Source organism: Zingiber officinale, chromosome 8A, assembly GCF_018446385.1.
Source record: "Zingiber officinale cultivar Zhangliang chromosome 8A, Zo_v1.1, whole genome shotgun sequence".
In the NCBI taxonomy this organism is placed as follows: Eukaryota; Viridiplantae; Streptophyta; class Magnoliopsida; order Zingiberales; family Zingiberaceae; genus Zingiber; species Zingiber officinale.
Window position 1 is genome coordinate 50,136,357 of NC_056000.1, and position 24,996 is coordinate 50,161,352.

General features: G+C 34.4%; 3 protein-coding genes across 4 annotated transcripts; 2 read left to right on the forward strand and 1 right to left on the reverse strand.

Annotated features, from left to right (window-relative positions):
* The first annotated feature begins 1,273 nt into the window (after nucleotides 1-1,273).
* LOC122009012 (histone acetyltransferase TAP1-like) lies at nucleotides 1,274-10,305 on the forward strand. The gene is made up of 7 exons (XM_042564971.1): nucleotides 1,274-1,491; nucleotides 1,979-2,039; nucleotides 4,426-4,609; nucleotides 5,046-5,145; nucleotides 5,289-5,389; nucleotides 8,567-8,660; nucleotides 10,044-10,305. Exons 1-7 carry the CDS (start codon nucleotides 1,326-1,328, stop codon nucleotides 10,121-10,123), a joined length of 786 nt encoding a protein of 261 aa, XP_042420905.1. The 5' UTR covers nucleotides 1,274-1,325; the 3' UTR covers nucleotides 10,124-10,305.
* Nucleotides 10,306-12,420: 2,115 nt separating this feature from the next.
* Nucleotides 12,421-19,164, forward strand: LOC122009015 (adenylyl-sulfate kinase 3-like). 2 transcript variants are annotated; one of them, XM_042564972.1, is made up of 7 exons: nucleotides 12,436-12,693; nucleotides 12,787-12,914; nucleotides 15,562-15,711; nucleotides 15,897-16,015; nucleotides 16,104-16,188; nucleotides 17,019-17,065; nucleotides 18,829-19,164. In XM_042564972.1, the coding sequence occupies exons 2-7, from the start codon at nucleotides 12,791-12,793 to the stop codon at nucleotides 18,925-18,927; spliced, it is 624 nt and encodes a 207-aa protein (XP_042420906.1). In that variant the 5' UTR covers nucleotides 12,436-12,693; nucleotides 12,787-12,790; the 3' UTR covers nucleotides 18,928-19,164. The 2 variants fall into 2 exon arrangements, with proteins under 2 accessions (XP_042420907.1, XP_042420906.1); XM_042564973.1 differs by lacking the exon at nucleotides 15,562-15,711 and having other exon boundaries at nucleotides 12,421-12,693.
* Nucleotides 19,165-19,567: 403 nt separating this feature from the next.
* Nucleotides 19,568-24,988, reverse strand: LOC122009018 (vesicle-associated membrane protein 721-like). The gene is made up of 5 exons (XM_042564975.1): nucleotides 24,652-24,988; nucleotides 20,481-20,622; nucleotides 20,277-20,397; nucleotides 20,115-20,177; nucleotides 19,568-19,989 (listed from the first exon to the last, which is right to left on the reverse strand). Exons 1-5 carry the CDS (start codon nucleotides 24,839-24,841, stop codon nucleotides 19,843-19,845), a joined length of 663 nt encoding a protein of 220 aa, XP_042420909.1. The 5' UTR covers nucleotides 24,842-24,988; the 3' UTR covers nucleotides 19,568-19,842.
* Nucleotides 24,989-24,996: the final 8 nt, after the last annotated feature.

Here is a 24,996-nt window from a genome sequence, read left to right on the forward strand (position 1 = left end):
TGCATCCAAAATGGTTTAACTACACATAATAATGAGTAAATTTGTGAAATGTAATGGTGTTGAAGAGCAAGATGAAAGTTTTTTCTTCATTCATTTAAGGTTTCTATAAATTTGCATTGAAAGAGAAGACTCATATAAATTATTATTATTATTATTATTTTGATTTTATTTATTTCAAAAGTGAATTTACAATGAAAAATCGACAATTTATCAAAGGGCGCATATGGAGATCTGAATTTACCAAAAGACGCACTCTATTTTGATATTTACCAAAGAACGCACCATTTTAAAAGCATTTCCTATTTTATCCTCCTGACAATTTGACATTTTTACCTTTTTCTTTTCTCCACTATTTTTCTCTCTTCTCTTTTTTGCAGAATATATGAATAATATTAGTTAATCTTTTAATAACATTTTAATACATTTGAAGAAACAAAAATAAACAATGAATAGCATATTTGAACTACTTGCAATTTCAGAAATCCATCGGAACTAAAATGAGTGTAATCGGAGCTCTCTAGGTCGATCGATGGATTTTGACCAAAACTCACTAATGGACCTAGAGAGCTCCAATTGCACCCATTTCAGTTCCTATGGATTTCTGATGTTGCAAGGAGTTCAAATATGGTGTTTATTATTTATTTTAGCTTTTTACAGATGCTTATACAAAAAATCAAAGAATCGTCAAAAACAGCCCAACGTGGATTTTTTTGTCGATTCTTTGATTTTGCATATTAACGTCTATGAAAAGCCAAAATAAATAATGGACATCATATTTGAACTCCTTACAATTTCAGAAAACCATAGAAACTGAAATGGATGTAATCGGAGCTCTCTAGGTCCATCAGTGGGTTTTGATCGAAACCCACTGATCGACCTAGAGAGCTCCGATTACACTCATTTTAGTTCCGGTGAATTTCTGAAATTGCAAGGAGTACAAATATGCTATTCATTGTTTATTTTTGTTTCTTCAAATGTATTAAAATGTTATTAAAAGATTAACTAATATTATTCATATGTTCTGCAAAAAAAAAAGATGAGAGAGAAGAGAGAGAAAAATAGTGGAGAAAAGAAAAAGGTAAAAGGTCAAATTGTTAGGAAGGTAAAATAGGAAATGTTTTTAAAATGGTGCATTCTTTGATAAATATCAAAATAGAGTACATATTTTGATAAATTCAGATCTCTATATGCACTTTGGTAAATTGCCAATGAAAAATAATTTTGTCGGAGGAAATTGGTGATAAACTAATAATTTATTACGTCACCTTGTGATGGCAATTGGGATTATCCGAATCCGCACCGCTTGTTCCTGCTTCAGCTGCACGATGACGACGGCGGCGACGCCTGCTCGGCGGATTCTCACCGAGGGATGCTCGGCGCTGGGGCCAGCTCCGGCAGGTCGCCCAGTCTCCCTTACGCAGTGGAGCACAGTCAGTGAAGCCCGTCGACGGCGATCCTTTCAGGTCGCAGCAACCTCGCCTCTCCGCCCCGGTTCATCTCTCCCTCCTTACTACATCTAGAGACAGTTCTAGGTCTCAATAAGTAGTTGGATCGGGCGAGGTCTCGCCCAAAAATCGACACATTTTGACAAAATATACCGGCGCTTTTAAATTATGACTCGACTCCGATGAATTCCGGGGAGATTTCAGCCACTCAAGTCGATTCTTCAGTAATCGACACATGCTCGAGATCTTGAGCAGTATCGTAGGAATACACTCTTTTGTTTGTATCTGTTAATTAGATGAAAACAAATACACTATGAATAACAAACAAGAAGACAAAGTGATCAGGATATTTGTTCTATAGGAATTGAAGCCATCAATAATTGTTCTATGGGTGGGTGAACCATTCGGTGCTGTTATTTTCCCTTTTTTTAATCTCATATCCTTGATAACCTGCTAAGATGAAAAGTATTATTAGCATCTCTGTTTGTGCACTTGAACTACTGATACCATTAATTCTCCTATGTATTTTGCAGCAAAAAGAAGTGGGAAGGTTCTACCTTTGAGGGCTAGCTTTTGGGATTCCATTAAATCTGGGTAACTGAAAATGTACTTTAGCTTTACAATCATAAATTAGCATGTATCTCTCACTTAGTTCTATGCCTTTACTATTTATTTGACGCCTGCACTTGATAATTCTCAAAAGTTGCTGGTCTCTGATGCTTCCTAAATTTTACCATTGTACTAAATTTATTATTTTTACTCATCTTCTTGTTGGTTTTATTTTTCCTTAAGCTAGATATCTGGGAAAAAATAAGTGTGTGATATCTCACGTTAGGAAGTACTTCCTGATAAGGAATTTTGTTTTGAACTATTAAGTTTCTGACTTTCCAGTTGTTTTGCTGGTATTCAAAAGTAATGAGGTTGAATGAATTGATTTTCAATATTTTCAAACCACATCATAATTTTAAGTTATAGAATTTCAAATTAATATTAATATAAAAGTTTAGTTGAATGAGGGATTTTGAATTCAAACTGCCTAGTTGATTGCTTACTGAAACTTATATATATATATATATCTGCAACTGGAAGGATTTTTAAGGTACCCCAACATGCATTCAACAAGACATTCAAGAGGGACAAACAAACTTGAATGAGTTAATCTGACATGAAAATTAGCCCTCTGAATCAACACACACTCACAAACACAAGTTCATTGAATTTTTAAAATTAAATGACCAAAAATTGAACAAAATTATCTGAAAGAAAGTTGTTTAATACCCAACCTTACCAATTTACACCATTAGGCATTGCTAGGGTATGCAAAAAAAAACACTAATTAATTGGCTCAACTTGAATTTGATGTATATTTATTTCAAGTCAAGTAACCTATTTTAATTCTTAAATTTGTGATCTTTGTTTTTATGATTTTTTTTTTTTTAAAAAAAAAGATTGACACAAGATCCTGACTTGATCATGCATTAGAGAGAAAACTCTATTGAGTCTATAAGATTTGTGGTCATGTGAAAGAAAATCTTACTTGAAACCAATTATATCTCTGGATTTGGATGATTTCTCCCAATAACAAATGTCATATTTCACCCAGGTAAGATATTTAATCGTAGGTAATTAAAATGGGTGTATTGTTTTTGCCAATTCAAATGAAAATTGTCCAAATCAATTTGGAAATGTCAATCTCAAAATCCTTCATTTTATAGTTCCTTTTTTATGTCTTCTTATCCTAAGCGCCTTTAAACTGTATGATGGACCATACTTGTCCAGGATACATTGATCAGTAGCTTAGTGTTTAAGTTTTTTCTCCCAGTTTGACTTGTTTCTGGTAGGATCGACTATTTGTTAAGTTTTATCTTGGAAGTTTGCATGCCAAGACGGATTTATAAGTCTACTAGGAAAGATGAAATAAAAAAAAAATTCGGTAGCAATCAAGGATAACTATATAGAATATGTCCTGTTATTATTACTTGAGATTTGGAAATAGTCTCTTGCAAAGCAAGGTAAGGCTGCGTACAATAGACTCTTTTCCGGGACCCCGAATTGGCGGGAGTTTTGTACAGTCAGCTGCTCTTTTTTATTATTATTACTTAAGATGGTATGTACATGTTTTTAATTAACTAATATATTATGTAGATAGACAAGTTGAATGAATTAGAAAGGAAAATGTAATAGGTGTTTGACAGATCAAAGAAAATCTAGTTTAGTAATAACAAATAGTTTATTGACATGAATATAACTAGTAGCCTTATGTAAAGCTCGATTGAGGTTACAGACATCCATGTGCTCAACCCCAAATAGTTGAGACTTGAGACAAACTGACATTACCAAAATGCAACCAAGATTGACGCTAAGAAAATCTAATGCAGAGAATTTCAAGTGGAAAATTCTTATTAATTGAAAACTAAGGACTAATGGGAACCATGACTTCTACGTTAACCTTAATGAAGATTCTTATTGATGATACCTAGTGTAGACCTGAACTTGGTTTTGACTCCGATACTAATTTATGTAGCACTGGAATCAAACTATGTGTTACATAGAAGAGATCTTACACAAAGGATGAAAGTGGACAATTCTTATTGATTGAAAACCAAGATTACATTAGCGACTATGACATTTATAGATTCAACTCTAATGAAAAAGTAGGGAAATAAGCAACTTGGAAAATATAATTAGCCATATTAATTGCTCTAAATAAAAAAATGACAAATTAAAATAGACTAATTACCAAACAATTTGAATTATTGTGAAACAACTCATATTGGAATTTAAAACTCAGCATTTAATTGTTTTTCAATTTGATTATTTTTCTGTATAATAGACATAGTTTGTTGATATGAAGATGAAAAGTTTGGAGGATACATCAATTTTTTTGTGTTTGTTGTTAAATTTACATTACCCTTGCATGCTAATTTATGCTTTCTCCACATTCATTGTAGCTCCGACTAACTATTCTTTGATACTATAGCTTCTTGAACAATAACACCACGCAAGTTGTTGAGCCAGCATCAAACTTTATAGAAGAGGAAGATACCTTGGCGCAAGAGATAATTCTTCTAGAAAGCACTCAATCGGATGGAACACTTGAACAGATCATGTTTTCTTCAGCAGGAGATGTGGATGCATACGATGTACAAGCTTTGTGTGATAAGGTACCTTTTGCATGGGAAGAATCTTTACTTTATTTCCCTTTTAATGTAATGTGTTCTTCTATGATATCTGATGTTTTGATTTCTTACATATCTTCTCAACTTTGCCTTTTAACTTTTTGATTTAACTACATTTTTTTATGCTGCAAATATACTTTTCTCAAATAGTTGGGACAAACATGTCTTCATGAAGATGCTGTTAAGAATTGGAAAGCACTTTATAGCTTATTAACAGAGACAAATATAACTGTCTTTTCTCTTTAAACTTTGTAGTTGAAATTTTAAAACGAGAGGTAACAGGACCCTTTGGTGGGATGACACAAATTGTACCAAGCCATTAAAATTAGCTAGTTTGGTTGTACTATCTTGTAGCAGATAGCAAACTTGATGTGAATTGAATAGGCTGCTAAATAATTTGAAGCATATTTGTTTCATTCAGGTAGGATGGCCTCGCAGACCACTAACAAAAATAGCAGCATCTTTGAAAAATAGTTATCTGGTGGCGACACTTCATTCAATATGTCGGGCTCCAGGTTTAGGTACTTAAATATTTCTGGCTCCTTGTACATGTTTCTTTATAACTAGCTGACATGTTTCTCTTCTCCTTTTAAATATCAGTTTGTTGTGATTTATTAAACCAAATTTCAATTTTCTTACCATACTCGTCAAAGTTATTTGACAGAGGAAAATGATGAGAAGAAACTTATTGGCATGGCCCGTGCCACCTCTGATCATGCATTCAATGCCACAATATGGGATGTCCTTGTTGATCCATCCTACCAGGCAAGATTCATTTGTATATATCTCATTAATTCTTGTAATAAAAAACTGATTTTTTATGCGAATGTAAATAGAACTTTTGATTTTCACAACTCAAATGATACTTGATGCTTCCAAAAAAACGTGACAATCTCAATTCGAAAGAACAGTGTGTAACATACACAAGTGTCGAATCCGAGGGATATTTAAAGTCTTTCCTCGACTATATCTCCTAGAGGGAGGATTCCGTCCCTGCTCCGGCAGGTGCTGATGTCGTGTCTATCATGGGGAAAAGGTCTAAATCTATCTGATGAGGAACTTGTATCCCCACTCTTGACGGGACCAGGATATGATTTCCTCGGGGACATGGTATTGAACCCTGATTGGGCTTGGTTTGCACAGAAATGAAACTGGCCTCCAAGACATGTCTAGGACGAGCAACGGGCCATCTACCCATTGACCCATTCAAGGTAGCCAAGACCTTTGTAGCCGAGATCCTCATGGCCGAGATCTTTACGACCGAGATCTCTGTGGCCGAGATCTTTACGACTGAGATCTCTGTGGTCGAGATCTTTACGACTGAGATATCTGTGGTCAAGACCTCTAATAACACTCAGCCCCTACAGGCCAAGTCCCTAAGTGATCACCAGCTTCTAGTTACTGCTCGTTGTCTTCCTTGGGAGCGCATGGATGAATACCTTACATGTTCCGGATGTTGATCTATGTGACATGACATTATAAAGTGTACTCACATGACTCAACTTGATGCTAACACTAATATGAGCATTAACCAAAATAAAATAATCAAACATCCAAACAATTATATTTCGATTAAAATTAATTTAAAGCATATTGACAATTAAAAAAGAAGTTAAATAGACAATTTGACTACTATGGAAAAAAAAGTATAAAATAAAAAAGTCAATTAAAAACAATAAACTCCATTTGTCTGTTTGTCTCAAAGCAATGCTAATATCCCAATTTGACTCTCTAAGCACTCACCTTTGCTAACCAGAGTTAGTTATAAGATGTCATTTAAGGAAATAGCTAGCAGGAAGATGTAGTAGTATATAACAATATGATTAGCAAAATAAATGTAAGTAGCAAATCATGAATGTATATAGAAAGCATGAGGTACCATTATCACATTTCATTAACTCTTATTTAACTTTGTATCTTTTATAGCTTGCTCATAGTGGACCTGTGGCTTATTCCCCTTGCACTCTAAAGAGCCAGAGTGGTAAACTGTGCACGCTCAACATAGATACAATCGCTCTAATACAACCACACACATCAATAATCGATGAAATGTGATTAATAGCAATATAATGCTCACAGTTGCAAGCCGTCTCGCTAGCCGAAGTCCTTATAAGCATATTGTGCACAAGCACAATAATTATTAAGCTAATAATGATATGTGATGTAATTAAGCAACTTCTAAAGACATGGAACTTAAGCACATGCATGCGTAGTATAGCATGTGGCATAAAAATTTAAGCATAACATAACATATGACATGAAAATTTAAACATAACATATGAACATTTCAGCATACCATAGCTATGAGATGAAAATTTAAGCATAAGATGGGTTAAGTATGACATATACAAAAGATAGCATAAAAATCAAAGCCCAAGAAACAACACAATCAATTTAAGAGTAAAAATGTCAAAGATCTTTGTCCAATTACTTAGGATTTCTTCCAAAGTTCACCCTTGACTATAGCTTTGGGTATAAGTTAAGCTGGCCATCCCTTAGTTATATTAAGGATCCAGTTTCTCATTTTATAGTGTACAGTTGCTAGAATATATAGCTGGTCATTATGGTGCCTGAATAAAAACCATAAGGATGATTTAACACTTTAACTATTACCTTGATATGCTGTTGTCTCAATTGGTACAACAACAATAAGTAGTCATAAAGACTTCTTACAAGCTTTAAAATTTAGTCGTAAACTTTTCAACTCATTACCCTAGTCTCTCCCCCTACCACCACACACACAAGTTTGAAGGTTCCTTGGGTCCCCCTACTGGGAAATTAGGAGCAAAGTTAAGACCTTGATACCTTGCTGTCTGAATTTGGACAGCAGTGATACGTGCTGAACGGCTGAACCTTGCCCTAATAGGTCACTAAAGGTTCCAAATCTCATTGGACAAAGTCGACACACTTACAAGCCATTACCGAGCCCTCTTAGAGGCCAAATGGAAGAATTTAGTTAGACTCTCATTCTAAAATAGCACAACTAAGCAATTTAACTGCAGTTAATTGTTTCCCTACTACCATGGTGTAAACCCTATTATTATTGGAGGAAGGCCCTAACACGAAGGGAAAGGATCCGACCTCACTTGAAATCGACCTTGATGAAATTCAAGAAAGGAGATTAACTAAAGCCTTACTGTCACATACACACCAAGGGAAATTTCACAAATCTGATTATGCGAAGAGCTTGTTGTTCACGTGAATGCTGCAAGAAACCATTGTCAAACAAGTTTAAGCTATCTCAATGTCATAAGAAAGAAGGAAATGCAATGCTTGAGGAATGAGGATTACCAACGATCTTGAGAGTGAATGGGTGTGCTGCACACCAGAATGGAGTAGCCGCCAATCTGACCACATCAAACGGGGACGCAGCTGCTTGAGTGCAAGGAATCAAACTGATCGAATGCTACCAGCATTGATTGGTTGCAGTTGTCGCACAAGAAAGACGGGAAAATAGTATGGTTTCTGCCGATTGGGAAGATATAGAAAGGGAAAGAAGAGTCGACTACTGACCGAATCTTCAGCAGCTGGTTGATTCCATGCTGTTGCATGCAATAGAGATTCTGTGAGATCTGGTCGTGGATGAGTTTGGTTGATTCCTCCTCTGTGATACTTGGGCAAAGGCTAGTGTGAGAATGCCAATGAGGATTGAATCAATCTGATTGCTCAAGAGGTGACACAGTGTGCGTCTGAGAGAGCTCAGGCAGGGAAAGAAGAATGTGAGGGGAAGGGGAGAGAATTTAATGAACAACATTGTAAAAAAGTCTCTCCACTAGAGAAATTTACAAACTGTTCCAATGTTTTTTTAGATATTACATGGATGCTTACAGAAAAAAAATTTGTGATCTTTACCGAAGCTTCTGTTCATGATACATTCATAATATTTTCTATGGATGTCTTTATCTGGGATTCATGAAGCTTGTATTCTTTGATACTTTTCAGGGTCGTGGGCTAGGCAAAGCACTTGTTGAGCAACTAATCCGCACCTTGTTGCAAAGAGATATCGGCAATATAACGTTATTTGCAGATAATAAAGGTATTATTTCTATAGCCACTATCTTTTTTTCCCCTGTACATCTTATAAATTGTGAGTAAAGCAACATTTTGGATTTTCAAAATTACAGTAGCACCAAAAATAATTTGTTCCATTCACTATCTCTATAGGAAAGAGAAAAAAAAAACCCAGTTATTAGAAATTTGGTTTAAACAAAATTGGATAAGCATGTTTCCTGTTTTCCAAGGATAGATATAAAATTATTAGTAATCTCAAAACACAGGATTCATATTTGGTTATCATCAATTTGGATGACACATGAGTTTAAGATCTTGTATAGTTTAGGAGAATAGACCAATAAATTTGCTATTGTCGAATGACAAAGCAACACAATCTTGAAAACTAAGATAAGGCAGTGTAACAAGTGTCTCAAACTATTACAATGTTGGCAATTAAATAATTTCATTTCTATTTATATTTTTCCTGGAATTTTGAGGGAAGGAAACAACTAGGAAAATAAAGAGAGCAGGGAAGAAAACTAAAGGAAAAAGATTAGATAATATTTTCCTACTTTGAGTTTTCTAGAAGGAAATGAAAGTAAAGAAGTAGATGTTTTCATTTGACCTTTTTCTCGGAGTTGGTGGTAAGGAAAGATGGAGGAAATCTTAAATTTTATTTGCTAAGAATATGAAAAATATATCTGAAAAGAAAAAAATAATTTTAAAATTTTAAAGTATGAATTTGAGCTCTGCTAGATGGAAAAGTGTAGTTTAGGTTGAAATTAACCGGAACTAATGTAGAGGACATGGGTAAATTTTTTTTAAAGTATTTTCCTTTTTTTTTTTTTTTGGCTAAAGCAAATGGTAAGAAGGTATTGTTTTGTACACTACCACATATTTAGTCAAGGAGAAATAAACAACTATTCCAACATTTGAAACTTGTCAAATCTGTCACGTCATTTACATTTCAATTAATAAAGTCATCACTTATCACTTTTATTTGTTCGTTGTTAAGTCGCTAATGTGGCAAAAGCTAACTTACCAAAGTCATCTACATCAATTACCAACTCAATTTGGTATTCGTTTAGACTTTTTTTTACAAATGACGCTTGCATTTCATTATTAACACAAAGTGACTAAAAGTTTTCACTTATCATCGTATAATTTGCCATTAATTTGCAAAGATCTTCAAAAGCTTTGTTGTCTTGTATATGACTAATTTTGTGACTACACAGATGAATCATTATGATTCATTTAAAAATCCATGCAAAGTATCTGATATATTTAGAGAGCAACACTAGAAAAAATTGCTATTTGATGTTTAACTATAGATTACATCTATGACCACTTTTTAGCATCTTTTCTCTTGATAGCCCTACTATGCACTTTCTCGGTTTTTATTAACATGTATAACTGTTAATTGCAGTGGTAGATTTCTACAAAAATTTAGGATTTGAAGCTGATCCCGAAGGCATCAAGGGCATGTTCTGGTACCCAAGATATTAGTGTCCCGAGTTGAGGAATTGTTTTTCTTTACACGTCCCATAGTGTATTTATGCTGTGTACGAGTATGCGATAATGTGAATAGGGATAATTTGATACTTCAAAACTCACTCTTGCTTAAGCTAATTGTCTTCTGATTGTGTAGATCAAATACGACACCTGCTCTCTGCGGCTCATTTATCGTTTGGCATCTTTGCTCACTTCAGAAGTCACTCTCTTGTTTTTTTTTGTAATGAAAAAAAATGTCGAACAAGGTAACACCGATTCTTGGATAATTAGTTCTGTTCCTATATAGAAGTTTTTCATCGGTTATCAAGATAAATGAAGTTTTCACGACGGACAACCTAAAAGTCCGGCATTTTATGGTTATACATTCCATTTGAAAGAAATTTTTTTGTAAATATATCGTAGCTCAGATGAAATCGTGAGTGTGTTGGTGATAATTTAGTATCTTTTTGTTGCACCATAGTTCCGGAGTAGTGAGCGCAGCGATGGGAGAGATAAATTCTTTTTCATTCTTTCCCTTGGTCAACTTTGGGGTGTAAACAATTTGGGAAGAAAAATATAAGGCTCGAGTATAACAAATTAGTTATATTCGAGTTCGAGTCCGATTCGAAGTTTAAAATGTTTAAAATTTTTCATATTCAGCTTGAATCAGAGCTCGAGTGGTTCGAGTTAGGTTCAAAAAATTCAAACATATTCATGAGCTATTGGAATTATTATTCAAAAATAAATACTTGAAATACTTAAAATTTATTTATTTAATATATAATTATATTATATTAATAAAATATTAAAATTTACGAGTGACTCTCGAACTATCAAATTAAATAATTTAGACTTAAGTTCCGCTTGAAAAAAATTCAAATAGGTTGAGTTTGGTTCGAATTCAGTTCGAATACGAATCAAGCCGGTTTAAAAAATGTATGAATCAACTCGATTAGTTTATACCCCCAGTGAACGCCAACAAAGTAAACTGGCATCCCTCTCCTCTCCCTTCCATTCTCCCCGCTCCCCGCTCCCCGCTGGTAAACAGAACCTAAGCGTGCAAACGTCCCTTAGAGCATCTCCAATGCAGCTTTTTTAACAGGTTTGTAAAATTGAAAAAGCTCAACAAAAAAACTCTAATGAGTGGAGACATAAGCTTTGAGATTTTTATTTTAAGAGCAGGTTTGATATTTCAAACCTGTTTTTTTCTTTTGAAGATGGAGCCCTTAATCATTGAAAAATTAATATTGCATGTTTGATTTTTTTAAAACCATTAAATATTTTATTTAATAGTTAAATTATACATTTTTCTTTTGAAAATAAATATATTTGGTAAGTTAAAAAAATACAAATGACTATAATTAAATTAAAATTCATAAGTTAATTAAATATTAAATAAAAATTACAAATTAAATTAAATTAAAAATCATAAGTTTATTAATTTATTAATTAAAAATTACAAATAAATTAATTTAAAGATGAGAATTAAATAAAATATTAAGTAAAAATTATATAGAGATATTAAATGAAAAAATAAAAATAAAGATGTATGATTTGTAATGTAGGACCCATAAATTAAGTAACTTAAGCTGATGACGAGAATCTGCGATGCAAATTTTGTGAAAGATTTGTAAAATTAAAAAATCTAATTAAAAAGAGATTTTATGATTGTGTAAGTGAAGTTTGGGATTTTTAATTTAAAAATATATTTGACTTTTTAAATCTATTTTTTTCTCTTGAAAGTGATTATTTTTAAATAATTAAAAATAATTTATTTGGTGTAATATTTAATTATAATATTTTATTTCATAAATAGTTAATAATAATTAAAGTGATTTTTTTTTCTTTTAAAAATAATTATATTTGAGATAAGTTAAAAATATAGAAATGATTATAATTAAACTAAAATCATAAATTTATTAATTAAAAATTATAAATAAATAAAATCAAAATCATAAATTAATTAAAATATTAAATGAAAAATATATAGATATATTAAATAAAAAATTAATAAATAACAATATATGATTTATAATATAGGACACACACAAAAAATTGTATGGAAGTTTTTTCATTGTAGAGATATAGTAGATATTTATGCTTGTGATGTGACATTGGAATATTAAAAACTACCAAAAAAAAGTTTATTGAAAGATTTAACTATTGGAGATGTCCTTATAGGAACGCACGACTTTTACGATACGAGGAGGATATCAGAATGCGCCACGTGTCAAACTTGATCTATAAGGCTGCATGTAATATAGCCTTCGGCCCACACACAAAGATCACGTGCCCTGCACGCTCTCTGAGTGCAGGGTGCAAGGTCAAGGATTCTCCGTGAACAGGGAATCATAAATAAATAAATAAAGCGGAGAAGCGAAATCCCCGACTGTCGGAGCGTTCGATTTGTTTTCTCGCTCTTAGCTCTCCCTCTTTCGCTCGCAGCTGTTCGTTTTCTGTGTTGCACCCTCGAATCGATCTCGATTGCTTTACCTGGGCGTTGTCGCAATCTCTGCTCCAGGTTTTGTGATCCCTGATCGCTGCAAGTTTTTCCTTGTCCGTCGGCTTCGGGACGTTGGCGCTTGGTATTCTTGGGAAAAGTTTCCCTTTTGTAGTTGTAATTTTTTTCTTCTTCTGATCTTTTAAGTTCATCTCAACCTATCTTGGGGTCATTTTAGTTCAATGTCTGTAATCGGGAAGTCGACGAACATCTTCTGGCAAGAATGCCAGGTCGGGAAGGTCGATCGGGAGAAGCTGCTTAAGCAGAAGGGTTGCGTCGTTTGGATCACTGGGCTTAGCGGCTCAGGTTTGGCTTTATCCCTATAGTTTTATTTGTACATCCAGTGGATGTTTTAATTTTTATCTGCAACTATCTCTTTTGCTTCGTGGAAATTTAAAAACAAAAAAACAGAAGTTCTTGATTGAGTAACGATCTAATCTTAAAGTCGTTTTTTGTAATTTTGATTTAGGGATTCAATAATTTTTTTTTTCTTATTCGATTTAGTTCTTAGTTATGTTTGATATTGTAGAATTAGGGCAGGATGTGTATTTTTACAACCTTCAGGTCTAAATGTGAATGCTCGTTTTTTGTATTTTAAATTGACAATGAAAAAAAAATGATCTTGCTCAAGAAATTCGTTAAAAATTTGCTCCTTGAGTGACGCTATGACTACACTGGTTGTCATTTTGAAATATCAATTTACTTCTACTTACGGAGTAAGAACTAAGTCCGCCTATTGCATATTATGCACCATTTTTCCAACTGAAGAGGCTGATCTTCTTACTTCTTAAACAGCTATCCATCACGATTTTCTTGATTCTAATGATGGACCGATTCCATGCATAGATAAGTTTTAGTAGACTTTTGATATGTCAACTGAACTTTTGTTTGAAAAGGAAAATATCAACATAAATTTTAACTTAGTGATCTACATTTTGCTTCTTTTTAAAGAGTTCCATGTTCAAATCACAAACATGTAATATTATTATGAACAACTGGAAAACCCATTTGGTTTCACTTAGGGATGGATGTGTGCTGGAATGCCTTATCCGTCTGGTTTCCTTTTCTCTTAGTCTGCTGATATACTTCCCTTTCTCTTGCAGTTAACAAAGCCAGTAATGTGTTAAAAGCAGTTAAGAACTTAGTGATGTGATAAAAACATGAAAAGCCTCACCATCTAATATTGGTCTATGCATGCTAAGTCTCTTCTTTTGGGGGAGAAAGAAAAAGATAAGGACATCCAATTAACTGATAAAGGTGGGATTTATTTCAGACCTTATAGGAACCTTTTTTTGCTAACTTCTTCTATTTGATTTTTAACATTTCAAAAATAGTGTGGTTGCTATTTTTCTACTTTTGCATGTGTCTGAAACTAGTTAATTTTGACAATGGCATCCATTATTTTGAATTTGAAATGGAATTGCTAAAGTTTACTAAAAGATCTCATCTATTGGGCTGTTGTTTTGCCACTAGATAAAGAGGAAATTGTATTTTGCTCATATTAAAAAAAAGTCAGACGAGCTGTTAGAGCTTTTCAATGTGGAACATAACTTTGACGTTAGAGTAATGTGATTATTTGAATATTTGTCTCTGTTGCTGTTGCCTCATCTAAAATGTAGAACTGCTCTAAAAATGTTCATGTAAGCATTGCATTTTATTCATATTAAAAATGTTACTTGAGCAATTAGAGATTTTCAACTGTGGAACATAACATTGGCATTTGAGTACTGTGAGTACTTGAACGTTTGTCTCTTGTTGCTGTTGCCTCATCTAAAATGTAGATTCCAAAAGGTTCTTTAAGTTAAGAAGAAATAAGGATGCCAGTTTTGTTCTTGTGATTGTAATCTTATCTAATAATGGTTTTACCTTGAAGTCGTGTATTTGTGATCTCCAACAGCTTGGTGCAATCTATTGCTTAATGCATCAGAAATTGTTCCTTTTCCCTATCAAAAATAATGAAAATTTTGTAGGATCCAAAAGAATTTAGATATCTCCACAATAGCATGATATTGTCCACTTTGGGCCTAAGCCCTCATGGTTTTGCTCTTGGGTTCTACCCAAAAGGCCTCATTCCAATGGAGATATCTTTTCTCTTATAAACCCATGATCTTTCCCATGTGTTTCCAATATGGGACTATGTTTGCAACCTTGCAACCCCAATTCCACCCCTCGGTCCACCCGACCTACTAGGACTTCCTTGCCTAGCCGCAACTAGGACTTCCTGCCTGGTGCACCCACCAGGTCTTTCTGTCCCTCGGTCCACCCGACCTACTAGGACTTCCTTGCCTAGCCGCAACTAGGACTTCCTGCCTGGTGTCTGGTCCTCTTGATCCAAACATAGGAGCCCCCACTTTCTTTGTTTGAGGTCAATATTGTACCCACATGGTTCAATCAGACCATAGCTCTTGTGCACAGTCGGCGGTTAAACCTTCTGGCAGTCAGGGCTCTGATACCAATTGTAGGATCCAAAAGAATTTAGATATCTCCACAATAGCATGATATTGTACACTTTGGGCCTAAGCCCTCATGGTTTTGCTCTTGGGCTCTACCCAAAAGGCCTCATTCTAATGGAGATATCTTTTCTCTTATAAACCCATGATCTTTCCCATGTGTTTCCAATATGGGACTATGTTTGCAACCTTGCAACCCCAACAAATTTGACTCTAACTTGTTTGTGAAAATATTTACAATGTTAATGATTATGTTCCATGACCATCCATATATCTAGGCCAATTTGTCTGCCTCTACAGGACAGCCTCATTTCATCCAACTTTAGTTCTACACTATACCTTGCTTTTGACATTACAAAGTGGCAACAATCAGATGGTTTTTTGTGACAACATTGGTTTCATTTAATTGGTTTCTTGGCCATGGGAAACCTTGAATGAGGTTCCATCTTCTTTGAAAAAGCATAGTGTTTCCTGTTTAAGTTTAATACTTACAATTTATCCAGGAAAAAGTACTCTAGCATGCACGTTGAGTCGAGAACTGCATTCCAAAGGAAACCTTACATATGTACTTGATGGTGACAACCTTAGGCATGGGTTGAACAAAGATCTTGGCTTTTCAGCAAAAGATCGCACTGAGAATATACGTAGGGTTGGTAAGTTGCCCTTTAGTAATGGCTATTTTTGAGGGAAATTTGTATTAGTTGTTCCATAAAATTTTTATTCTGTGCAAACTTCTGATAGTTATTTTGGGACATTTTTCTTCTTTTTTTAGCTGGAGCCTATTAAAGGCAGAGAGCCTAAATTTTGTTTGTGATAATTGGAATGCCTATATATGCAGGTGAAGTGGCAAAGCTCTTTGCTGATTCAGGTTTAGTCTGTATTGCCAGCTTGATATCTCCATATAGGAAAGACAGAGATTTCTGCCGTGCAATTGTTCCTGACTCTAGATTCATTGAAGTCAGCACTTCTCTGTATAATTTTTTTTTCCCACTAGACACTGAACTTATTTTCAGTTATTTTATGATTTATAGCGAATATCTTATAGGTATTTATGAATATGCCTTTGGAGTTGTGCGAAGCAAGGGACACAAAAGGCCTTTACAAACTTGCTCGAGCAGGAAAGATAAAGGGTATGCTTTTATTTCTGCAGGTTATAGAGTGATTCAAGATTATCCGAGATAACATCTAAATGATGCTTGTTTAATTGATTATTATATACTGTATAAAAGGATATTCTACTTGACAATTCTTAGCATAAACTAAGTTAGCCCTGTGCTTTTCAAAAGTTCTTTTTTTTCACTTACCCAGCATATTTGCAAGTGTCTTAGTTATTCAGCATGCAATTCCCACAGTAGATAGCTGTAGTTAATGAATAATTAATGTCCATGTTGGAACTTAGTTTTTTTTTTTTTTACCATAATGTAAAATCTATGAATGGAAAAATAAATCCATGCAAGTAGCTTATGATAACTACTATCTAACGGTTGTCGTCATTCTTAGGGATGAGAACATGCAAGACTGATTGTCTATAAACACTTAAATATCACTTATAAATATATACATCATGAAGAAATCCCTAAATGAATTAATGATTCTTCTGGACTATTAATGAGAATCTGTTGAAAACCTTGACCATTTAATAATGGCATCCTTATTTTGTGAAAATTTTGTGTAGCCAGATGGTAACAATTTTTGTTATCCTTTATCGCAAAGGTTAATCTCCATTGAATTATGTTGTACTGGAGAATTCTAATATCAGAGCTTAACTTATTACATAAATCGTGGAATACATTGTCTATATATTTTAACTAGATTCTATGATTGAAAATGATCAAAATTGTTAAATATTTCACACCATATATTTGCATTTCAGATAGGGATGGGAAATTGGACTGTGTGTGCGACTATGAGTTTATTTCTCTGCATAATAGTTACTTACAAAAGTTGGATTTTCATGCAGGTTTTACTGGGATAGATGATCCATATGAGCCACCTCTGAACTGTGAGGTACACATGCAATCACTTATAAATATTACCCTCTTGGCATTGCCCACTATATTTTGCTTAGACAGTTCATGCAGCTTTAAAATGGAGATTCAATATTGACATGCTAGTTATTTAGTTGCATATATTAACATATACAATCTATTTGTATTTTTAAAGGATTATAATGTATTTTTATGGTTAAGATAAAAAAAACCCTAATATTACGTGAGATTTTGTTGATTCTGATGAATTCTGCATTATCCAAGAAGTTCTTGGTTGTTCATCCAGCTTCCATGCTAAGGGTCCCTTCATGAAGAAAGCAAGCTTGATTCTGTACTGAAATCAGATGCATTTTTTATTTTTGAATACTATATTCATTGTGCTATTTGAGAACCAATCATCAAACCAAATGGTTTGAATTATGCCATAGATATAGTAATTGTGGATCCATTTCAGTCTTGAATTGTGTGATATTATTAAGGTCTGTAATATCTTATAGTCGTCAAATATGATCTAAAAATATATTGAGAAGAATTCTAGATGTTTCTTTTGGATTATTATCAATTTCATATTATTAGAGTACCCTAGTTATATGCCCAGAATTTACTCATGGTAAGGAAATTGTTAATTGGAAATCATAAATGTCTAAATTGTGTGTTCAATTATTCTTGTAGGATATAATGTCACAATGCCTACTTTTCTTAAAGTTAACATATACTGTGTTACAATTGGAGCAAATTTGAAATGAAACTTGTCAATTTGATTTAGATTATTGGTAGTAGGACCGATGGCCAATATTCTAGGTACTTGCTCCTTCACCTTCTTAGAGAGAAACCATTTAAACTTTTACTGCAAACATAACTCACGACCTAGGAAAGATCACTTCAGCTACCAAAGGGACATTATGATGCATGTGTTTGTAGGTTTCAGGAACTATAATCTTGGCACATTTGGAACTCTGCGGGCTCAATTACTTTGGATGGTCTAAGTCATTTGAGAAATTGTGATGGATCTGCTTGTAGATTTTAGAATTAATGAGTGATGTCTTATGTGGTGTATTTGCATGCCCCATCTTTGCATACAGAACCATTGGGTTAAATTAATTTGAATGGCTTAGAAGATAGAGGCCCATCAAATATTCTTTTTTCAGACTTAAATATGTGGCTCACGATTTGCTTGACTTAAATATTCATAGCTTATATGTTAAATATTCGTCTGCAGATACAAATGTATATACACAAATTCTTGTATAGATTTATATATGATTGTTCTTCTTTGTTATAAACTCTAGAACAGTCAATTGCTATTTGTCATACCTAGATTGTACTCTTAACAGAAATGCAATCTAGCCATAAGATGCTTATTGTTTCTGTTACTTGATATAAACATATTCAATTTCCATAGACATAAATATACTGTCCTTCATCAAGCTCACACCGTTGCTCAAGAACCATACATTAATTACTTGCATAGTGTTTGGTATCTGATAGCTGTATTCCTTGCTCATGAATATATGCAACAATATGCATTACTTAATTGACCTCCAAATAATTGGATAAACACAGCTTGATGACTGAATACCATTCATGTAGATATTAAGTCTCTAAAAATAACTAGTATTTGATAGCAATATGCTTTCTGTAGCAGCTTGATACAAATTGCAATTCACTGTCGATTATTCCTACTCATCGTGGCCTGGAATTGTAAATGGGTGCCTGTAGATTTATGTATCCTTGTTTCAGGCCTCTTGTTGAAGTATTCCACACCATTTTTTGTATTTCCAGATAGAGATCAAACAAGAAAATGGAATCTGCCCTTCTCCTCTTTCCATGGCCGGACACATTGTCGACTACTTGGAAGAGAAAGGCCTTTTGCAAGAATAATAAAGCTTCACGAAGTCACTTTGTACTCCAATAATATCTCCTTTTTTGCTGCAACTTGACATCGAGGTCGGCTTACCATTCTACTTATTTATGACTCAAGTAAACAAAACTTTGTGGGTTCTTCCTTGGTTGATAAACGAATTACGAATGTGGTGGAATGGAATTTCGGTTGAAAAATCTCAATTTTCTTTCTTGTAGTGTATACACCATTTTGTTTCAACAAGATTTTCATGGTCACTGCAGAATGTTCATTAGAGATTTGTCTTTTGCACCTTAGCAAGAAGCAAGGTGTTGACATACAGCTTATTACATAATAAGTCAGGTATAGATAAAAGTTCAAATTTGATGATATGATCTCATTTCAAAGTTATTTTTGGTCCTGGAATGCTTATAACATGTATTTATGTTAGTTTAAGTTATTTTTTAATGACAAATATAATGGAAATGAGTTATTGGACGATTTAAACGCATGATGCATTGAACATATCAGCATCTTTAAAACTTTATGTTAAATCCATTGAGACAAAAAGGCATTTGGAGCTTAAGCATACACACAAAACCTCAAGCTACTGCACACGATCATCTAATTATGGACTGGTGGAATTAGATTACTTGGTATATAGACAATGACAAAAAAGTATCAACCCAAAGTAGTAAATATGACTATTCATATTAGGAAAATAAACCCTGCGTTCGTCGCCCACAATAATGCCAATTCTTCGGAAGATGCTAAGCTAATAGCAAATCAACGAAGAAAATAACATATAGAAAAGTATTGCTCGTGATAGGAATCTGAAACCACAATCGACAGGTGTTTCTGCAGCACTAAGCTATACAAAGAGACTAAGTAGTAGCACCATGTTTGACAACAACTTATACGAGGGAAGAAATTGTTGCGGCACTCTGTATCAATCCTCATAAGCACTTGAAGCCATGACAAAAGGACAAAAATATGATAAGAATCAGTGCGATGACAATGCCCAGAACCATCAGTTTAATCTTCATGTTTTGTAGCCACATCTTCCTCCTCATTGTCGTACCTTGCTGTCGAAAATCCTGCGCCTGCAGTATCAAGCAGCAGAAAATCCAGCAGAGGATGTTAACACTTCAACAAAGATAAAGTGCAACTACATAAATTCATAAAAGACATGGAAGGATAGATGTCTTGCAGACTATAGTTTGCTCACCTGGGACCGAAGGCTTTCGGTTTTATCAACGAGCAACTCAATTTTCTCACCACGGTCAAGAACCTGAATCATGAAAAACGACCAAAAAACAGCACCAAAAATATCAGCGCAGGTGAAAGATATCCCTGAGCATGAATTGAAGAAGACAAAACAAGTAGGCACCTTCTCGATATTTTCCATCATTACTCCTTTGACTTCTGAAACCTGAGCTTTCACCTTCGCCAACTTGTTGATCTCTTCGGGGTGGTCCACACAGTATTGCATGTGCTCTTTAAGCTTGGCCCTGATATGTTAGCAGATGTTTGAGTATTACTTGCCTTCTCCTTAGATATCATGAGAATGACAATCAGGTAGCCAGTTAAGTACCCAAACTCACGGCTGAGGCTATTTGCTGGAGCAGTTGTAGCTTTTCCTCCCCCATATCTTTTGCTGAAGTCGTCCTTCACCCTCTCCAGAAAAGCAATGGGAACTTGCCTGCCTAGAGATTCAACAGCAACTACACAATATGCTGCAGTATTCACATTTTCTAGTTAGACACTGAACTCAACAAGAAAATATCAACTCAAAATTCAAAAAATAGTCCACAAGGATATACAAGGGCATCTCTAGGAAAACTGCTAGTCAGTGATAGTAAATTGTAGCAGGCAAAAACTTACTTCAGACTGAAGTAGAAGAATCAATCAGATTAATGGTGTATCATAAGAATCGACAAAAAATTGTAAAGGTGACCACAAACTTTCAAAATAAATGCCAGCAATGCACACTATCATTCATATTTGTAAAAATTCAATTATCCAAGTCCACAAATTGCCCTCCAAAAAACCATGTGCAGAAGAACCCTACTAAAACATTTGGTATTGCTAAGGTGAATGCCATTTCTCATGCAACACAGTGTGCATGTTTCAAACATTAAAATGGAAATTGGAGATCCTTTCACTATGCCTAAAGTATCCATGCTGTCTAAGGAGCATCATACCATTTCTTTATAAGAGCTAAAATAACTTGTGCCCTTCAAATCCAAAATTTTTTCTTTCAAAAACCAAAGCTGTGTGCAATGCATTTCAAACATTCCAAGATTGTACTGTTTTTAACCTAGTACAAGATGGAACTGTATCTATTTACCAATAAAAGAAACACATTGATATTTCAAATATCAGTTTTAGAAGAAAAAAATTGAAGTTTATTTCAATTAAAACATTTTTTAGATATTTTGATCTATAAAACAACATAATACTGTAACCTAAAAAGGATGAGCAGATACTCTAATCCTAAAAAGTGATTAAAACCACAGCTAAAAACATGTCATTGTTTCCAAAGTGATGTAGGATGGCATTCCCCATAACATATACCATGACTTCATAACTAGGACAGAAGTCTGAAGTCTTGAATGCACAAGATCAAAGAGCCACAACATACAAATAGAACTTAACAACAATCCCAAACTTCTTAAAGGAAGTCATATTTAATTTAAATTGACTAGTAACAAGGCTTTCCATGTTAGGCATGCTAAGAACAAAGTTGTAAATCTCAATCCATGTCAATCAACATAAGCAAACCATACCTTTGCATGTTATGATCATGGATGAACTCGAAAATATCATTCAGTGTAAGTGGCACACGTTAAGAGTCTCACTCCATTTGTGGACCAAAATAAAGATCAGGTCTGCATGAGCAAGCATTACTTGTTTTTGCCTTATAGTCTAGATTGCAAATCTTATCACTGTCAGTCAACACAAACAAAAAGAATTGTTCCATTCGAAAGCAAAATCAAAAACAAGATTGGCAAATGCCAATTTTACATGCACATAATGGATAATATAAGCCTTTGTTTTGGCCCATATCGATAAAGACAAATTTTGATGGCAGCGAAAAAGGATGAATGGGGTAACCATGCATTCACCTTCCTTTTCTCCTATCTGTTGCTCTTCCACTCATATTCCTTTGGTTCGTTCAACCCATTGTTCCTCAATAGTCTCCCTCTAGTTGATTGCTCAACCTCACATAGATCTGAAGGAAGAAAAGGAGAACAGTACCTCACCGTCATTTAACCTTGATCAACAGTATTCTTCCCGTCCAAATTATAGAAAAATAATTTGTTCACAGTTAAATCTAATTCAATTAAAAGATGATTCAAACAAAACTAGGATCCAATATTGAGCCCAATTGAAGCCCAAAAGCAAAGCCAAAGAGGATGAGTGAGCTATCAAGCATTCTTTGTCCTCCGCTTCTCTCTTACTCTTTTTCTCATAATCTTTTACTTGTTCCAGATGTCATCGTGCCTCATTAGTCTCTCTCTCTCTCTCTCTCTCTCTCTCTCTCTCTCACACACACACACACACAAGTATACCAATACCCTCTCCCTCCCCCGATTTTACCTAGATCAAATTATAAAAAATTAATTTATACATGATTTAATCCAGTTCAATTAGCGATTCAACCCAAACTAGGTTCCTAGATTAAACCCAAAATTCAAGCACAAAAGCAACCATAATCAATAAAATCGTGATTCCACCAATGAAGCTCAACTTAAATCCATTTGAACCCACTTCAAGCCATTAAACCCAACCCAATCAAATTTAGGCTGAATCCCAAACATTGATTAATTAAAAATGCATTGTGACTAGGCTTAGATATAAGAATAATTATTAATAAATATATAATAGAAGCATGAAGCTATATATATGTATCAGATTAAGTAATAATATACCTTTTCAAATTGTGTTTGTAGATAAATAGGCCAAGTGAGATGAGATTAAAAAAACTTGAAGCTGAGCTAAAACAAGATTGACATAGTTTAACCGATGCCAACCTTCAGAAACAGAAATTAGTATAGAAACCTAAATTTCAAACTTGGTAGTTATCAAGAAATTCAAATATTAATATTACTAGGTATTATAGAATTTTGAAAATAAGGTGTCTAGTAGAGGCATCATATCAAAAATATTAATGTTTAAACCAATGTATGTTTTCACAAACATGGAACACTAAAGATGAACACAAAAAAAAAATTACCACTGAGACTTGGTTTGCTTCATACAAAATATTATGTCTATGTAAAACATTTTTCATAAAAAAACTTTTGTATCCCTTGTTTGGCATGTTATATAAAATATTTTCTAGTCCTCTTCTTCCTTCTCTTCCTTCCTAAGCACAACCAACAACTTCTGCCACCGCATGATGAGTGACAAGTGACAGAAGGTAATGGCTGCAGCAAGCAATGGTCTTGGCAGGCAGTGGTGGCTGGATCTCAGCAGGCAACAAGATTGAGGCAGCATAACAGGTCTGATGCAACCCATAGAAGCAGCACCACCAACATGTCCTTTTGTCGGGCAATTTGCGATGAGTGGCAACAAGCAGCAGATGTAAGTTTTGGCAAGAAGCAATCTCAAGGGTAACAACAAGTGACAGGTTCTACAGGCGATAGCAGACAGACCCTAAAAAGTAAGTTGTCTTTCATTGTGAATTCAGTAAACACGTAACCAACAGGATGAGAAACCATACTTCACCTAAGGCATATCAGAACTTAACACGTAACCAACAGGATGAGAAACCATACTTCACCTAAAGCATATCTGAACTTTCTTTAGTTTTAAATTAGACCATCACCTAAAGTATCAAAGATAAAATGGCAGGACCAAAGCCAAGATGACAAAGCATCTCTCAGATCCTATCAACATCATAGAAGGTTCATAATTACAGGCAACAGCAACATATAAAACCTACATGAAGTATAATAGTCTAACTAACTTAAATTTAGAGAAAGGAAAAGCAAGGAATCTCTACTTTCATATGATAAGATTCCTTAATCAAAAAGCTCTGGTATTAGTTCCAAACGTGAGCAAAGATCCAAGCATCAAAAATACCTTTATATCATGAATTTTCAAGGTTAATATAAGGACATTTCATAAAAGAAAATTAGAACTTAAAAGCCAAAGCAATAACAGAATTAAGAAAGGTTTCTGAAAGACAATTATTAAACATACATTTTTAATTCATTAATGAGAGCATAACATAGATGAGGTCTTTCCCAGATCTTTCAATGCTCTGTTGCCCTGGTCTCAAAAAGAATTGTAATGTTTTACAATGAATACAACAAAATACTGGTCTGTCCTAACTGGCAGTCAAGTTATCAGATCTTGGGATGAAGAATCAGCTTACGGACCAAACACTAGTTTCACTAAAATTAGTTCATCCTTGATAAAATAGCATTTTTCACTCAAAAGTTAATCGAAATTGATCAGAAGCATCAGTTCACTAAAATTCTTCATTTTAAAAATACGCAAATGCCTAACCGCGACAAGTTTCAACTTATTACCTTCGAACTATACTATGATCCACCAACGCAACACAACGACGGAAACCTCGACATCTAGAAACCCTAAATTCACCGCACCGAATACTACAAACAACAAAGCTCAGTCAAACTCCCTCATTCTACTTCCCAAAATCACCAAAAATATCGAAAATGCATCGAGATTCCATCGAATCAGAGAAAACCCTTACGTCAACAATCAGGAAAGGATTCGAGGGCACTCACTGTATCCATCCTCAACGAGGTAGTTGAAGGTGTGACCGTCGCAGTTGTAGGTGAATTTATTGCTGGTGGCGGGGAGCTTCTGAAGGCACTGGGCAGCGATGCTGTTAAAGTTTCCGGTAAACTCCGTGTACTCGGCCACGATCACCGTCCCCCGCGAAACGAAGCTGTAGATGAGCGACTGCTGGCCCATCTCCTGATCGCACGAAGCCTCCCTAACACTGGACCGTGGCCGCGGCGAGATCAGAGAAACAGAGGCCGATCTAAACGGCTAACGAGCGAGACGAAGCCAAACGAACGCGATAGATACCGTGAGCGGTAAAATTCTGGAACGTTGAAGGGTAAATT

What these genes read in the sequence shown, in the direction of transcription:
- LOC122009015 (XM_042564972.1), top strand. Translation starts at nt 12,791, where the DNA reads ATGTCTGTAATCGGGAAGTCGACGAACATCTTCTGGCAAGAATGCCAG. An exon ending in TCGAGCAGGAAAGATAAAGG is followed by an intron (nt 16,189 to 17,018) that starts GTATGCTTTTAT and finishes ATTTTCATGCAG; the next exon opens with GTTTTACTGGGATAGATGAT. An exon ending in AGCCACCTCTGAACTGTGAG is followed by an intron (nt 17,066 to 18,828) that starts GTACACATGCAA and finishes TTGTATTTCCAG; the next exon opens with ATAGAGATCAAACAAGAAAA.
- LOC122009018 (XM_042564975.1), bottom strand. Translation starts at nt 24,841, where the DNA reads ATGGGCCAGCAGTCGCTCATCTACAGCTTCGTTTCGCGGGGGACGGTG. An exon ending in AGCCTCAGCCGTGAGTTTGG is followed by an intron (nt 20,398 to 20,480) that starts GTACTTAACTGG and finishes CTAACATATCAG; the next exon opens with GGCCAAGCTTAAAGAGCACA. An exon ending in CCGAAAGCCTTCGGTCCCAG is followed by an intron (nt 19,990 to 20,114) that starts GTGAGCAAACTA and finishes TTGATACTGCAG; the next exon opens with GCGCAGGATTTTCGACAGCA.
- LOC122009012 (XM_042564971.1), top strand. Translation starts at nt 1,326, where the DNA reads ATGACGACGGCGGCGACGCCTGCTCGGCGGATTCTCACCGAGGGATGC. An exon ending in TGGGATTCCATTAAATCTGG is followed by an intron (nt 2,040 to 4,425) that starts GTAACTGAAAAT and finishes TTGATACTATAG; the next exon opens with CTTCTTGAACAATAACACCA. An exon ending in TTGTTGATCCATCCTACCAG is followed by an intron (nt 5,390 to 8,566) that starts GCAAGATTCATT and finishes GATACTTTTCAG; the next exon opens with GGTCGTGGGCTAGGCAAAGC.